Below are 17897 nucleotides of genomic sequence, written 5' to 3'. Positions count from 1 at the left end.
CAGCTTAATTTTTTTTGTTCATATTTGCAGTATTTAGCTTTGCCATAGTTTTACTATAAGGTGTAGAACCTATTCATAGACTCGCAAAACAAAAGAAGGCTCCCCCATGTCTTCCTGCTGTGAAAGACCTATCAGGGTTGAATCTGCAGGGCTCACTGCAAATTTTTATGGGAGAGTGAATGACAGGATATGGGATTCCAGAGGAGTATCACCAGGGAGCAGTGACCTACCTACAAAAACTGCCATAGGAAAATGAGGCTGATTCTACGTAAATTGTAAAACAGAGATTTTTGGGACAGTACGTATTTTGATAATTTGAAATTAACCAATGTAAGGCATATTTAGCTTTTTCTTACTCTTGTTTTATAGAGGTATTATTACCAGAGGGGAAATTTGTGCTTCTGGTTGAACTATTATTCATGTGTTTTTAATACAGACAAGTTTTGATTATATAAAAAGCGTGTGTGAGGCAGATCCATTGTACTGTGTGAAGCTATGTCAGTTTATCACATCCAGCCTATAATGTCTTTTAAGACAGTCTCTGTGTACTTCAGAGGCACTCTTGTAATAAAATTTATGAATTAGCTCTAGCATGTTTATATCAACATCAGTGCCGGCCTCTTGATTTGTACAAACAGTGTAGTTTTTGCGTCCTTTCCACCAGTTGATTTAAGTAATAACAACAAAAATACTATTAAAAAGCTGTAGGTGATGTGACAATTTTACAACAACCTAATGCCAGCAGCGCTAAAAAAACCAAACCAAACCTCATTCAACAGAAACAAATTAACTTTAAAAAATTCAGCCAGTTGGTAAATAGGCTACAAAATTGTTCCTGTTCACCTTAGGTCTGGGAACAAGCCTTCAACCATTCCACAAATGCTGGCAACTGCAATTGCAAGAGAATTAATTGAAATGACTCAGGTTACCAGCTATTCAGAGAAATTTTGAAAATGCAGAGGTGAAATCTTGATGTAAGTTGTTTTTTGGGGTTTTTTTTTTTTTTAACTTAAACTGAATTTATGTGTTGAATGGGTTGAGTAAATCACTGCACCTAATTTGTTTCTGAATAGCAGTGATCTTCTGTGGAAAGATGTGTTACTCCTGGGTCTGTTATGAGCATGACTGATGGCCTCAATACTCGCTTCTCTGTTTTCTGAGCCTCTCAAGCCTCCTGTTGCTGTATAATGTGCATGGATGGCATATGCTAAATTTGAGACTGTCAGCCCCCCAGGTGGCCATGCTATCCCCAATCTTTTATCAATGATTTATGTGTAAACTAGTCAGGATACCTATGCTGGTTAAAGATAAGAAAGCTCCTGAAGTTTGTTTTCTCTCTAAAGATAAGTCTGGCTTTGAATGTTTGATCCAGCTGATGAACAGATGAAATTGTTTATGCCAAGTTTGTACTGGGATTGCCATTGAGGAGTAAATCATACCATAAGCCTGTAAAAGAAACTAACAATTGTTAAAAATGTTCTAAACAGAGGCTACTTCAGACAAAAAAATATTTTCCACCACTTCATAAAACAAATAGTGTGCAACTGTGTTGGAAGTGGAGGCAGATCTTTGGCTATTGGTTATGTTGTTTTGCATATGGTGAAGCTATGATCAACATGGAACAGCATCTCAGTAGGTACTTTGAATGTTGTACATGTAATCTGTGAAGCAAGTTTCACATCACTTGCTTCCGCTGCTCAGTATACTGTCTTTAAAATTCTTTTATATTGTCCCTTTCAGATTACTATAACATTTAGGCTTTTCTAGGCCAGTATGTAATGCGGCCCTCCTCAGTTGCTGTTTCAGTTACAGATACCAGCAGATGGTTTTTCAACTGTAGAAGCAGTAATGTGTGACAGCTTAAAAAGTCTGACATTGATTTTGGGTTGAACTAGTTTTGCTACCAATTGAACTATGATGTCCTGAAGTGGACATAACCTTGTTTTTTAGGTGGTAGAGACTAGCTGACAGATTTTATTTTTAAACAAGTTCTTCTGTATAAAGATAATTCTTTTTGAAACTTCTTGGCATTACACAAGAGTAAGATGAATGGTATTCAACATTGTGCTTTTTCTGAATGTACAGCGTTAAAGACACTTAAAAATAAGATTAAAAAAATGTGTTTTTTCTCAAAGACATTTTAATTTTTTTTGTGGGAGCTACATTTTTGCCTTTCTTCACATCCCATTATTCTTCTTCTCCTCCCCAATCAAGTGTTAATGAGGAATTCGGTTTAAAAAAAAAAAAAAAGGCAATGAGGATAAACAGACCTCACAGGCTCCTAGTTCAGCTCAGCAGGGCACTAGACCTCAGCTATTCTTCATTTCACAGTGAAGATGATCAGTTCTGGGTGACCACTTTCAAAGGGCACACAGTTTTTGAAGGTGCTCGGCAGGATGATAAATTGTCGTGTCTGTCATCCTGTGTCTTGCGGAAATGCAGCAGGGGTCTCTTCTGCAGGAACTTGTAAAGAAAAAGATAGACTGTGACACTTGGCCGGTTGGATGCCGCCTGTTTATGTGGAATCTGTTCAAGGGTCTGCTAAATAGTAGCCGAATTCAAGTTTTTTCTAAGAATGGGTGGGAGAATTGTTTATTATAACAACCTCCAAAGCATACTCCTAATGAGATCTTAAAGAGGCCTTGATGGCCTCTTTTTAAAATTTTGGCTTTGGTTTTGAATTTTTCAGTTATGCGCTAAATATATGTGTTCCTACCACAGGTTAAAAAGACTGGGAAGGTACATATTTCTGCTTTTCTCAGAAGTGTGCTGTAATTAGCCTCAGTAAGGCACCACAACTTGATTTTGGGGTATTCAAATCACTCGGTACTTTTGAAGTGCGATTATCTTTTTGGTTGGGCTCAGTGTTTTTAAATGCACCTTCCCTTCACATGTCTTTTGTTTTTTACAGATTTTTAAGAGATTGCAATGATTTACATATCTTACTGTCTTTCTGAATTTTCAATATTAAAATTCCGTATTTTCTTTTATCACATGCTTAAGGTTATTCTATGTGTTTGTGTCCATCTTCTTTTCTCTGATTGTAATTTGTTGGCTAGGAACAACTGATGTCCTGACGTCATCTGTTGTTAAAGTGACATTGTAAACTGAAAAAAAACTTCAAAGCAAATGAGAATTTTACTCTAGTTTTAAAAAAAACCCTCATTTTTTGAGATTTTGTTATTTATATTGTCTACGTGTGATATGAAAGTCTATTTGAAAAATGGGAATGGGCTCCTCTTGCCTATTCTGCCATTAGTGTTAAATACATCAAAGAAATACTTTAATTCAAATTTTAAGAACCCCTTTTCCTTTACATCTATATTTAGATTTTGGTAAAACAGTCTTTTTTAAAAAAACAAACACACATAGGGATGTGAACTCTCCCTAGTGGTATCTCATTTAAAGCTGATGTTGGTAACTACAGCACAAGAAGATTGTCTATTTCAAAATAAATATGAAAAGATTTTACAAAATGCATTATTACGAAGTTACTACGCTGTCTTTATGGAAACATCAAATCAAGTTGTTAAGATTGTATTGCTGGTGCAGAGACTGCAGAGGGAGCTAATGATCTGATGTAAACAAAAGTCCTATTTGTGGTGAAGAAATGTCGGGGATTTGTGTTCCTGTTTATTTCATGAGAGAGGCCATGTCAAATCTCAGCTAAAATGAGAAAGAGGAGAGCTTATTTTAAGAAGGGATAATGTCATGGTATTTTAGGGCAAGGAAAAAAGAAAGAAACAAGATTGGTGCAGTTATATAACATCTGTCTAGACCTTCTGGAAATCGTAATAGAAAGAAATAGGTTCAAGACAATAGAAGAGGAAACTGTCCTAATAACTACATCAGTACTGAGGTGAAGTTTAGCTGAACCCAGAAGAGCTTGTATGTGCTAGTAGCAGGTGCAAATTATCATTGTATGGAAGGGATTTGTTGCAAATACCATCACAAGGGAGTACACTGCAGAGAAGCAGTGCGGCCATGCTGGTGGTTTGCACGCCTAACCACCTGTGGGTACCCCATGGCCTCTCCACTTACAGAAAGCTCAAGGCCCCTTTCTAACTCATTTCTCTGTAGTAGCTTTTCATTTGGATCAAGACCAGTGTACCACTAACAGAACTGAGAGAAGCAGCAAACTGCAATATGGGTACCCAAAGACATGGCCAGAGAAAGGGAAATAGGGACACCCTTCAAGCTAGGAACAGTGACGCTCTAAGAATGCCAGAACCAGCTTTCAAGTAAACATAGAATCATAGAATCGTTTAGGTTGGAAAAGACCTTTAAGATCATCCAGTCCAACCATTACCTACACTACCAAGTCCACACTAAACCAATCAAGGGTAGACATGTGGAAGTGGAAGTGGAAGTTGTGAGTCAAAGGCATTATTAATAATCCCTGGTGTTTCACAGTATATCTCCTCTCGGAACCTGGAACAAAAACATATCCCATTTCTTTGCTGAATCCTGTCTTCCTGCTTTTGCTTCGATTGCCCTGCTTCATTACAGCCCGCTTATCCAGAAGTAAATGTTGGTTTCTGTGGACTTCATGCTGTTTGTTTTAACAAATCTTTATTATAGACTGAAAACACTTTCAGTATGCTGAATAATACTATTAAATCTAGCTCTGTAGCTGTGAAGGTGTGATTTTGTTACAGATAGAAATGTAATATTTATCCTACTCCCACTGATTTCTGTTACAAACTTTGGTTTCAGGCTATGGGAAGCGAGACTGGGAGATATGTGACTGATTCTAGTGCAGTCTGGGCAAAGATTCAGGGAAATTCACAGAGCTGGAGAAAAGACAGGCTTCCAGGCATCCAGCCCATTCATCAGTCTGCTGAATGTAGCACACAAGTTTTGAACCAAACTTGGAGGAGAATCAAGTTATCTCGCTATCTGTAGAAGTCTGAAGATAATTTGTTTATCTTGAGTCTAATTTTTCCTTTTCTCTTTGTGCAGATCCTAGAAGAAAGTATCACATAAGGCTGCTGGCATATAACAATATGGAAGAAGGTTATCAGGCAGACCAAACAGTCAGCACTCCAGGATGTGTCTGTAAGTGTTGCAGGTGCATGAAGAATTTATTAAGAGCTGAGCTGTTTCAAGGTCCCAGCAGCTCTGTGTTTTTAACCTATAAATAATAAATTAATTCAGTGTGAAACGGAGAACCAGGAAGATCATATCTGTGACAAATACTATCCTAGTCATTCTGCAACTGAGACAGTCTTCTGGCTTCATGAACTGCAGCTGAGGAAACAAGATAGCTACCAAGCACATTTTCCTCTGCTGTTGGATTGTCTGCATCATCTAACCAGTGCCGTATCATGTATCTTATGAGAGATTTCTCTCTCTCTCCCTTGTCTCTGTTTGTAGTTTTGACTTTGTGACTAAACAAGTGGGACTACAGAAGTAATATGTGACATGTATTGGGTTAGGAGGGATCTTTAATAGCTTTAACCAGATTTCTGGGTCTGAATACCAGGTAGTGCTGGGTAGGGGCAGATTTGAATCTAAACCTGTGGGCTCAGACATGTCTCTTAATCTTACCAGTATCTCTATACAGATCATTAAATAAGTCATGCTCCTTTTTTGTTTTAAACAGCTGTCCGTGATCGTATGGTGCCACCGCCACCACCTCCTCACCACCTCTATGCCAAAGCTAATACTTCATCTTCTATTTACCTTCACTGGGGAAAGCCTGCCTTTACATCTGCGCAAGTCATTAACTACACAATCCGCTGCAACCCAGTGGGGCTGCAGAATGCTTCTCTGGTTCTCTACCTTCAAACGTAAGTGCAGAGCTACTATTGAGTCTTGGTTTCCCATTTCCAGGTCCTTCCCACTCAGTTTCTACTCTTCATGCCCTCTCTTAGTTGCCTTTTACTGTAACAACTTTTATCTCCCTTAGCGGACTGTGTGTTTTGCTCAGTGGCCGCTAGTTCTGTTTCTTGGGTTATTTAAGATGTGTTCGTAGAACAGCTTAATTCTCTACTTGTGATCCTTGTGTTGGATCCCTGGACAAGCTCTTGAATTTTTAATGGATTTTTAGCTGTCTAAGTTGAATTTAATTTTAAGCTCTTCTTCAACCAAACAAAAGGGAATACCTTTTTTTCTAGGTAGCATGTCTGGGCAAAGATGGGACTTAGTCCAGTGTCTGATTTTAAGACTGGAACCAAGAATTTTTGAGTGTTGAGGGGTTGAGCATGTTATTGTGGGAATGCCACATTCCTGAGTGTGTGGCATCCTGCCAGGAGAAAGCTGAGTAGGAACTACAGCTTGCTTTTCAGAGAAGCAATGCATGAGCCACAGAATGGCAGAACAGGGAAGAAATTCTGCCTAGGCTTGGTGTTCAACTCTCTGCCCAGGCGGTATGGGAGCAGAAGACTTTGCTTCACAGATACTGCCTATGCTGGGGTCCATGGTGCTGTTGCGGTAATCTGTATGTGTGCAGCTCCCTCAATACTTGGGTTTACTCAAGCCTTCTAAATAAGAAAAATGCTGTCTTAAAAGATAGTTTCCATCCCCAATATTGATGGTTTTCTCTTCAAAGCGCATATCCCCTGCTGTATAACTCCTGACTTAACGATTAGACACAGTATAATCACCACGTAAAATTCTTGTGTGCAATATGGAGCATAGCAATGAATGCTGCTTTTTGTGATAGGATGAGACTATTGCAAATGTTGGTGACTGCCTTTGCTATATGGAAGATGAAAATACTAAATGAGATTTAATAAAGCAGTATCTGTAGAGTACTACCATTTTAATTTGAGATTTAATCTCGACGTGGGTATTATCACCCAGAATTAACCCTGGGGTGTATGAAAGATTCCCCCCCCACCCCCAGAACCAAAAGAAAGCAGGATGTCTACAGCTGACTTTGATCAAATAGTTAACCGCAATATTACTATTAATATAATCAATTTTAAAATTAAGAAATTACTATATATGACTACAAGATGAGTAGGGAACATTCATATTCCATAGAGATCCCCTAAACATGAGGTGATAGAGGCCATAAGTGGAAGGGGAAGTTGCACACATAGCCTGTGTCTGTTCTGTGAACTGAGAAGCAGATCCAGGAATAGCTAATGGACTCAACAGCATGTGCCTTTTCAGCTGTGGTGCTGGTTGTAGTTGCAGTGTTACTCCAGCTTGAAGCATAGTGTCCTACAGACAAATGCGGAAAGAGCTGAGTTTGGGATACCTACTGGTGATCTGGGCAATAATGTTCTTGGACTTGCTTGTGCATCGGTTGTCCAAGTGACCTTTATAAAAACTTGAGCTCAAGTCAACTGACAGCAGACATGATATCCTCCAGAGAGCTCCAGGGTTACTACAGTTACATTTTCAGGTAGACAGTGCAGATGGACCACGTGTCTGGACTTGAACCGAGCTGTCTTGTGTTCAACTGACAGTGAGAATCTACTCAAGTGACTAAGAGATATCATTTGAGTTTGGGATCTTCAAGTCAACTGCTGCTGTTAAATTTATTTTATTCCTTCATCTGTACAGGTCAGAGACTCACATGTTAGTTCAAGGTCTTGAGCCAAAAACCATGTATGAATTTGCAGTTCGGCTGCATGTGGACCAGCTCTCCAGTCCCTGGAGTCCAGTAGTCTACCATACTACCCTTCCGGAAGGTAAGGCACTAGGAGAGGACCACATGGTTCCAAAAAGAAAGCTCTGTTAACTAAATGGCCTGAAAAATTGCTTGTTAATTTTAAGCTGTCTGTAGGAGAGAGAAATACTTTCCTCTGAGATACAGATACTGCTCTTCTCAGTGAGAGATAGAAAAACACTGTCAGAAAAATCCATGTTTTGGAACTGTGAAATTCTTTTTCAAAATCTACCCAAAATCAGCAATGATTTTTATATAAAATGTGATATACTTACACCATTGTCAACCACGAATGGAAATAACTGGAATAAAAAATGTAAAATATGTATGGAAGAGGCATGGCTGATCCATAGGCATTATGAAAACATATTTTAAAACCCAGAAGGTTTGGAAACTGTAAGAATATTACACATGTGCTGCTCTAGCTGCTGGTTTGCTTTTCTGTCAGCATGGTCAGTGAAGATCAAAAACTTCAGTTTCATGTTCTCAGCATTGCAATGTTTGGGATGTACCTGTTCACAGGGTAATGATGTGGGGTTTTGTCAGTAACTGTTTCCTTCTGGAGTTGAAGGAAAAATAGGCAATTTGCTTTTAGAAAATCTAAGCTACTGACCAGATCAGAGTTAACAGGAGAGTTTCTCTTGAGGAGCAGTATGTGTTTGTTTATATGTTGTTCATCTAGGATGTAGCAGTAGCCATTAGGTCTGCACATCAGATTCTTTCTGAGCAATTTAACTGCATGTAAATTAGGTTAGCCTAATAGCATTGTGTTACTGTTCTCACAGCACCATCTGGCCCTCCAGTAGGAGTGAAGGTGACTTTGATAGAGGATGATACTGCTTTGGTTTCCTGGAAGCCACCTGATGGTCCTGAAACAGTTGTTACACGATATACTATCCTCTATGCATCCAGGAAATCTTGGATTGCTGGGGAATGGCAAGTGTTGCACAGAGAAGGTAAACTAGAATCATAAACCTATGAACTGGACAAACAATGATGCTACTTATAAGATGCTTTGTTACTTTCATCTGCCTTGGACTACAATAAGAAAGAAATTCGTATAAATGATCACATAAAAGTTATAATTAGTTTAGAATTATTCACATGGTTGTGATGAAAAAGTGTTAAAAACCGAGTAATACTCAGAAGGTGAGGGGAGAGGGGCTGTCTGTGTTGCTTTATTGCTCAATGTGTGCATGTGAACGAAAACGTCTCCTAAATCCAATTACATCCATCTTAGTTCTGTTGTAACCATGATTGTGACGATTTCATTTTGTAAATGCACTCTTTCAAATCTGAAGTCTCCGAGATGCCTTGCTCTCCAGAAATAAATTTATAAATGTGGCTGCGTGGGTTTATATGTTTCTTTTGATCACTCCCAATCCAGTTAGCTCAGTTTGCTTAATGAACTTTCCCCTACTCCTAGTAAATTGCTCTGCGAATTCAATTTAACTGTCTGGCTCTATTCTACTGCTGAGCCCCAGCTAGCTAATCTAACAGTAACTCAGGTATGGTGATATGAACTGCAGTCACATCTTTGTGATTAGATGTAGATATAGTCTAAATTTTTATAGGCACTTTCCAGAATAATACTACGATTTGAAGAGGTGCATCAAGAACCAATTTCTACCATAGCCAGGAAAAAAAAGGAAAAAGGCATTTACTGTCTGGTTGATATTCAAAATAGAGAGAGGCAGTTCAGTTCAGAATAGATAATGTTCTAATAATGTATTAAACCAGAGAGGGAAGCTCAGTGTTACAGAGTAAAGTCATGTGCTTGAGTAGCTTATTTAAGAGGATTGCCCAGGAAGAGTTACTCTTTTGTTGTTCTGTGTTGTTTCATGGCTGAAAGCTTAGTTGTCAGAAGAGAGTGAGGCTTTAAATTTTCTGTGGAGAAAATTAATAAAACTTAATGAGTATGCACTCACAGAGGACAATTCATTTTGCCATCAGAGTGAGTGAACTGTTTTAGTTCAAAGATAGTGGTTGTCCTTTGTGCTGCTCCTGAAGAGAGGACGAAGGATCAACAGCCATTTTGAAAGGTGGCAGTGCCGCTTTGTCTTTGCTGGAGCAGAATGGTATTTCTTGGGCTGGCCTCAAATAGAACGGTCAGCTGTGAAGAGTAACAGTAAAATGACTATTAATCTTAAGCAAAATTTGTGGGGAAAAAACCTAGTCTCTGAAATATCAATGAGGTCTAACTATAGGGGGAAGATTGAGCCTATGTTTTTTCACTATTAAAATTGTTCAAAAAAACCAGTGATATAAAATTGTCCCATTAAATTGTTGGAAGAAAGAGTGATGTAAAGTTGTCATATTAAAGGACCAATTTAATATTAATTTTTACGCACTAAAAAACCTGGCAGATTTAAATTCACAGAGAGCTTATATTTGAAGAATAAATCTTGTCATTCTGGTGATGATACGCTGTATTTGTTGCATGCAGCAAAGTGGCTGAATTGCTTTCAGGCATATACTTCAGCTCAGCCATGGCTGTGAAACTGAACAGCATCTCAAATAGTATTTTACCATAGATATTTCGGACAAGGAGATGGCAATAGCAGTAAACATTTTCATGTGCTCCCATCCTGGAAGTGTTGGAGGGATGAGCAAATGGAGAGCTATAAATCTCCATGTATTACTATGTCCATCAATGTTAGAGACACTAGTTTTGTATTTTGATGGATATATTAGGGTTTGAGGCATGGCATGGAATTCGGGCATCTTGACACGTTAGGACAATCTGTAATGCTCTTAGTTAAAGTACAGATGAAAAAGTCTGAAAGAAAATTAGTATGTACAGGTAAAATTGGGCAAATACTGTGATAGAACCATAACAGTCCTTTCATAGGTAATTTGAGGTAGAAGCAGGGTTTGGGTTTTTCAGTGCATTTATTCTGATAAGATCAGCTAACCCTATGCAAAAAATAGCATTGTTTTGTCTTGACACTAAACTTCTTCTGCAGAAGATTTGTGAAATCTTGACCCCATTCCTTTCCCATATCTCCAAAGACACCCCCCAATAAAAAAATTAAAAACCCCCACCAAACCAAAACAAAAAACCACAAACCAACCCTACCACCTGTAAAAGTCCTAGCATGGGCTTTAGTTTATGCATGAAAATTTCTACCAATCCACTAACTTAGAAAACAAACCCCTCTAGTTTGACTGAGCTTGTGTTAGGCATGGCAGACTTAGAAAATGTAACTGCAGTTTGTCGCTGATTCATGATGTGAGTTATCTTCCAGCTACCTTCCCCCTTTTCCCTAGTTCTCTTCAAGTGGATCAGAAGTTATAGCCTTTACACACTTGGTGTGCAGTAAATCAGTACAAAGTGCTTAGTTGCTTTAGCAATGTAGCAGATTTGAAAGGAGCTGGTGGGAAAGAGCCTGTAATATTGAAACGTGACCTTTCGCCCTTGCTGGTGCTAAATATTACAGCTCCTTTGGTTACAGATACCTCACATTTTACTTCAAATGCTTTCAGCTAATGGGTGTTTTTATGGAAGAGCTGAAACAGCTTTTGAAGTAGCTTCCCTTTTGCCAAATGTATAATCTTTTCTGTCAACAAAACAACCTTATATTTTATATGCTTCTATGATACTATAAATTCTGACTTCTAAAACTGATCTGAAAGGTTGAAATTTAGACTTAAGTCTGAGACAGTGAATGGAATATGTGAAAGATGAGGGGTAGATTTGGTCCTGTAACTGCCACTATTTAGGGAAAGGAAAGCAATATATTTCTACAGTAGGAAGAAACACAGGCATTTTAGAAAGGAATTGGAATGTTAAGTAGCAGTCTGCAGTCCCTGCACAGGCAAAGCCCTCATTGACTTTGATAGGAGTTTTGCCTGTCTAAGGACAATGCAAGTGAATCCTATTTATGTTCTTAATCTGTTTTTCCTGCCTTCAGGGACTTTAGGAAATGAATCCTTAGCATGCAAGAGAGACATTTTCTGTAATATTTTTAGTAGCACAGCTTAGATGCAAAGTAATCAAGGAAGCCTCCACAGGTCTAAATAGCATTTAATTTTATTTTAAAAGTGTACAATGTGCCCTTCCAAATCTGTCCTGTTCATTTTACCAACTAGGCCTGAAATTTGATAAACTGAACCTGAATTATTTTGTTAGGACAATTTTCATTCATATTCATGGTACAGTGGATCTAGGAGAGGCACATAGATTAGTACATGAGAGAACTCTAATGTTCTGCTTTCTCTGCCTGAAAGTCCGATTAATGCTTGGAGCACCTCCTCACAGATACGATCACAACATAAACTCCGTCACACTGAAATGCAGCTAGTGCTAGATTTAGGATTGGTATGCTGTGTGTTGTAGCCAATACTTGATTCTTGGTTTTGAATGATACTGGCACTTTGCAGTGTGCTGTGTTCAAGCAGTATGGAGAGAAAGGACAGAAGGGACAAGCAGGTGACCCCAGTGTTCATTCTGTACCCTGTATATGCGGGTTAGAATGCATGAAAGTGGTCACAGTCCCCAAACGAGTTTTGGAGGTGGTATTGGAAAGAAAGCGTAGGTCCCAATGTCTAAATCTCAGTCTGTTCCCACAGATTTTGTCTAACTGGAACTGTTTATCAAATCTTTTTATAGGAGCAATGACCATGGCTTTGCTGGAAAACCTCGTAGCAGGAAATGTCTACTTGGTCAAAATAGCAGCCTCCAATGAAGTGGGAGAAGGACCCTTCTCAAATGCAGTAGAACTTGCTGTCCTGCCAAAGGAGACATCGGAGTCTAATCAGAGACCTAAACGCTTGGATTTGGGAGATTCCGCAAGTCAGTAGCAATGTTTGCATTACTGCTGTCACAAGTACCAGGAAAGAAGATCCTTGTTTGTTTCAGCTTGTAACTGCTTTCTGGATAAACCATTCTGTTTTACGTGAGGCAGTCCTAACAGTGTAGTGTTTTCTTCTAAATGAAACCATTTTGGAATTTTTATCTCAGTTCAACTCAGAACTGGTTTAATTCTTTTGCTCAGAAATTGGAAGTTTGCCTTTCAAATGAGAATACGTAACTGTTTTGAATTTTACATCAATATCAACTTTGCAGCCTCTCTTTTAAGGCACTTCCTTTAAGTCCTTATATTTGGCTTGAGATACCAGTAGCACTGGGTCAGTTAGAACCAGACAGCCCAGCAGAGATGAGATGGCATCTCAGATAACTCTGTTGAAATTTGCTGGCTCCTGGTATTCCAGCAACCCAAATCAACCTGTCAGTCAGTGATATACCAGCATATATTTTCACCAGAGAAGTTAGCCCCACCTGCAGCTCTTTGGGGAAAACTATGTGTTACCTTGCTGAAATTCAGGTAATATCAGTGGTTTCTCCATATAAGAATGGAAGAACACATTGTCTTTGACATAGAAGAGGATTTATCTTGGTGACTTGTTACAGATTTTAAAGCTATGTGGGGAGATAAGAGCTAGTAATTATTCAGGTACATGAACTTTTTAACATTTCCTTGTTGCTACACATTGAATTGTGATTAAAACACAGGGATTTTTCTGGCTCAGGTTTTCTCCCTTCCTGGAATTCAGTTATATTTTAGGCCTGAATAAGCAAATAGAGTCATGCCCCTAGGATTAGGTTAATAGACATATGATGTCAAAGCATAAACCAAAGTGAACCCTCCTAGGTGACAGTGCCTGGAATTCTCCAAGCCTTTTCCCTTTGTTGTCTAGCAGCACCCTGTAAGGAAGGGGTTGGAGAGAGCTCCTCTGCTCCATGTTGTAGGTCACCAAAGAGGCTGTGGTGTGGGGCAGTCCCTTCTTCCCCTCCCACACCAGGACTGCACACACTTCTCTGTTTGGTCTACAGATTTTATTTTCAAAAATGTCAAAATGTATGACAGAGAAGGTCTGGAAATCTCATTAAAGGGAAGCATTTGTCTCTGTGGTTGTGACTGTAACCCTATTAATTTCCTGACGGAGCAGGGGGTAACTCTTCTTATTGACTGAGCCTTTCTATGTTCTTCTTTGCTGTAGCATATTCTGACTATTACCATCTGGACCAGAAATCAATGACTGGCATTGTTGTTGGGGTTTGCATAGCCTTGACCTGCATCCTTATCTGCATCCTGATCTTAATTTATCGCAGTAAAGCCAGGTATGTTTTTGTTCTGAAAGATTGAGCTCTGTCTCAATGCACTGATTCTTGGGACATGCCTTCTTCGCCAAGAGTGCTAAGTTCTCTGAAGTACTCTGTCTCTTCACCTATTCCTACCAGCAGTGGAAACAAAGCACTTTGTTGCCTCTTGCTACTCTACCTGAGCCTCTTCTCCAATGTAAAGAAGGAAGAACCCACAGAGTGAGTCAGTGGCGCTTTGACAGCTAAGTAGGAGGCATGTTTCCAAATAAAAAAAACCCTTCTGAGTCAGATAAGCGTGCTGCTCTACATCATCTGCTCCTCCTGCTTAACCCTCCAGCCTGCCCAGACCTGGTTTGCAAGGCTTTAACCCTCTGGTGTTGCTGGACAAGAGGAACTCTGACATAAAGCAGTTCCATGATGTGGTTTCTTTGCAGTGGCGCAAGCCACCATCTCTCTGTCTTTTCATCAGCTGCTATGGGGCATAAACTGGCCCACTGACTCTGCCCATAACTTTGGGGTCAGAACAAATGTAAGTTACTTGAAGTAATAAATTAAAAAACTGTCTGAAAGTGTATTTTCATAACAAGGGCTTTTTAGCATACACGCAGGAAAAAATATGGATTGGGAGACAGTCTCTGTGTAGCATGGTAGAAAGGTCTTAATGTCATTAGTAGTTACTTCCTCCAAGTAATATTAGTAATCATGAAAATTTCTGTCTGCACATAAGCTTGTAGCCTACTGTGTATGATTAACTGGAAGCAGATGTTATTTTTATCACAAGCAGCAACATTTAAATTCCGTGAGAGTTAGGAGTATCGTATAACAAAATGTAAATGCCAAGAATATACCAATATTACTTGATTAATAATAGCTTTAAAGTTTATCCTTGATTTTTTTGTATTTGCTTCCTGTGGGTCAATTTCATTCCTGCTTAACATTGTGTAGGAAAACATCTGCTCCTAAACCTGTGCAGCAAAGCACGGACCAGCTGTCACATACCAGCATCTCATTAGCCAGTGCTAATGAGGTGGAGAAGAGTATTGAAGGAATCGCAGAGAATGAAGAATCCTTACTGCCAATGTTAGTGGGAAACAGCTTCATCGATGCTAAGGTACTGTGAGCTTTACTCACTCCCAAACCAGAAATCTTTGTTTAGCATTCATTGCTATAACATCTGAGTCCTTATCAAAAGTAAAATATGTACACTACAAATCCACAGCAGGTTTTTTTAATGGGACAAACACAAGTTTGGCAATCCAGGGTCAAATTTTCAAGACTCGTCTTAAAGTTCAGCTAGAGATCTGTTCCAATATACTTGTCTTACACTATACTCTGCAGATCGCAGAGTTTGGCTCTGACACAGCATCAAAGGAGAAAAGCTCCATAAACTTTGGGCTGCTAGGTGGCCTCTGCTAGTCCAAGGAGACAGGGGAGAGAGTCCTTGTCAGCACTTAGTTCAGTAAGTGCCTGCGCACAATCTAGTCAAGTATGACACTCAGCAGGTATTAAAAAAAGTATTATTTTCCTGTATATTTACTGGTAAGACAATGTTACATTTTATAAACTCATATTTGGTCAAATTATAAATTAATCTAGATGGCAGGATGTGTCAGTGGATGCGTAGAGTCTTACAGGCCAGGAGTCCAGCGTGACAAAGCCACACTGGCCTTACTTTCACATGCAGACATACTGATTTAAGGCTTGTTCCGTACACACTGCGAACTTGAATGCAGCTGCTCCCTGAGGATATATGCAAGAGCTGGGAAATGGAAATGGACCCCGGTACAGGCACAGACACTATGTCTATGAATGGTCACATTCAAAGCAGTAGAGCAAGAGCAGTGGCTGGAATATTGTGCTGTGTGTTTGCAGTATTATAGCTGTTGGGTCTGGCCTCTAGCCTTGCCAGATTTAGTAGATCTGGTCTTGACTTGTCTCGAGCAGTAGATGAATACCGGACCACAAAAATGTGACTGAGCACCAAGAGTTCCTTTGTCTTCCTTTTCAGCATGGAGCCAATAGGTAGGAATAGAAAAATCGTTTCAAATATCTTAGAAATTTAGTTTGTTAAAATAAATGTCTGTGTGTCTCCCTCTATTGTAGGGGGGATCTGATCTGATTATTAACAGCTATGGGCCTGTCACAAAGGCTAACTGCAAGAAAAGATGGCTGTTCTTCCAAGATACTAAGAAGGTGAAGACCGAGGAGGTAATTGGTCTAATGGGCAGAGATGCGCAATCTTTACTGTAATACCCTGTGTTTGCAAAGGAAGTTACGTAGTTTTCTATTTATGGAAAAGCATAATTAGTGGTCTAAGTTTTAATCGGATAGTTTCAGTTGTGTTAAGGTCGGCGGTGTTCTACCTTGTAGTGAAGTCTTACAGAAGTTTCATTTTCTGTCCCAAGTTGTCAGATATTGTAACTCTTTACAGTTAACTGGTGGTTTTCTTGCCTGTGCCCTTTTATCTGTCAGCAAAAGGATTTCTGTGTACTGGGTCTATGCATAGCATCTACAGTACTACCTCTGCAGAGACTTGGTATAAATATAAATACAAATTAAATGTGTATTTATAAATAAAAATAATATAAAAATATAAAGAATCCCCTCCCACCCTGATAGCTGAAACTTTGTTTGCTGGAGAGAAACTGAAAGAGGAAAATTAAGTGATTTACCCAAAGTACTGAAGAAATTGAGCATCTGAGTAGAACTGTCTGGTTTGTGAAATTGTTGCTCTCGACACATTTGCAATTTGGATGAGAAAAGTAACAGTTTAAAGCTGCAGTGTTAAACCAAATCCTGAACCTTATCATGCAAATTCACACCTATGGGGCATCTACCTAATGTTTATTGATTTGTAACTTGTATTGTGCTCTTGTATGTTTAAGGAATGGGAAGTCTTGATATCCATGTTGTAAAAGCGTATTCAAAAATATTTCCAGAAGCAGCTGCACATTTCTGATGCCTCTGTAAGCAAAATATTTGCTACCACCCAAGGAGTAATGCTTGACGAATATGCATGAAGGGATAGGAGAGAGCTCTATCAAGTATGTTTTTAAAATACCGTTCAGGTCTCTCCAGTGAAATCATTCTTGATTAGCCATGCTTAGCTAGAAAGGATTATTTCATCTATTATGGAAGAGACAAGTATGAGCAAGACTTGAGATTGATTCTTTTTAACCTCCTGTAGGAAAGCCCAGATTGTTCTCAGCCAATGCTGTTAGGGGCACTCTGGAGGAATAGGAGATAGGAAACACAGTGAAAATTCAAATTATGGCTCAGCTTTTGAGAGGCTGAACAACCTTTTTCTCTCTGCTTTTTACGTAGCCTCAGAGAAGATTTGTCCAGGCGGTGTGTCTGTATCAGCCAGGTACCACTGTGCTGACCAGTGAGGATGACTCCCCCAGCTCTCCTGGCCAGCAGTCTAATTTCCAGGTGCCGTTCAGTATTGCTGCCGATACGGAGCATTCAGCCAACAGCGAAGGAAGCCACGAGACTGGTGACTCCGGAAGATTTTCTCACGAGTCCAACGATGAGATACACCTCTCCTCTCTGACAAGTGCCACCCCTCCCATGACCAGTCCTTTTGTAAGCAGTGACTTGGGTACGAACATGGTGAGCCCTGCCATAAGTAACTGCATGGCGTCTCCTCTGCCGTTCGCTACTGACCAGACTCCTACCTCACCTCTTCAGATACACTCTGCGGTGCAAAACTGACATCCTTAGGGCCACGCCAGACATTCTTGCAGTGTATGTCTGTTCGAAGGACAATGAACAGGGAGCCAAAGTTTAATTGTGGAAAGCCTGACTAACCTAGCAGGTGATCCCATATTTCTGTTGAATGTTTTTTTACTTTTTTTGTTTGTTTGTTTTGTTTGTATTTTAAAACTCACTCGTTTTGAATGTTCAGTGGTCAACAAATGTGAAAGGACAGTGAAAATTTCTGACTGAAGTTAAAAACATGTCACTGGAGCAAAGGGAAGGCTGTTGGCCCTTTTGCTGACTATCTACCTCAGTTTGCCGACAGGTGAACTCTGAATGACGACTGCTTTACCTCACTTGTGTTCTAGTTGGTCTCAGCTATAGAACTGATGATACTTCCTAGTAGTGTTGGGGTTTTTGGGTTTCTTTTTTTCATTTGTTTTCACTTGTGTGTAGAACGTGTGTGTG

The 17897-nt window shown here is 39.5% G+C and overlaps 1 protein-coding gene across 1 annotated transcript in view; it reads left to right on the top strand.

Annotated features, from left to right (window-relative positions):
- The window catches only part of PRTG (protogenin), an 89750-nt gene extending 72306 nt beyond the window's left edge, over positions 1–17444 (top strand). The window contains 9 exon segments of the mRNA XM_075714507.1: positions 4963–5058; positions 5606–5792; positions 7519–7646; positions 8410–8580; positions 12237–12419; positions 13628–13748; positions 14676–14841; positions 15834–15938; positions 17055–17444. Of these exon segments, the coding sequence (XP_075570622.1) occupies positions 4963–5058; positions 5606–5792; positions 7519–7646; positions 8410–8580; positions 12237–12419; positions 13628–13748; positions 14676–14841; positions 15834–15938; positions 17055–17444 (1547 nt within the window).
- The last annotated feature ends 453 nt before the right edge of the window (positions 17445–17897 follow it).

Source organism: Pelecanus crispus, chromosome 7, assembly GCF_030463565.1.
Source record: "Pelecanus crispus isolate bPelCri1 chromosome 7, bPelCri1.pri, whole genome shotgun sequence".
Taxonomy (NCBI): domain Eukaryota; kingdom Metazoa; phylum Chordata; class Aves; order Pelecaniformes; family Pelecanidae; genus Pelecanus; species Pelecanus crispus.
Note: the sequence above shows the minus strand (reverse complement) of the source record. Positions and strands in the feature narration are given on the sequence as shown.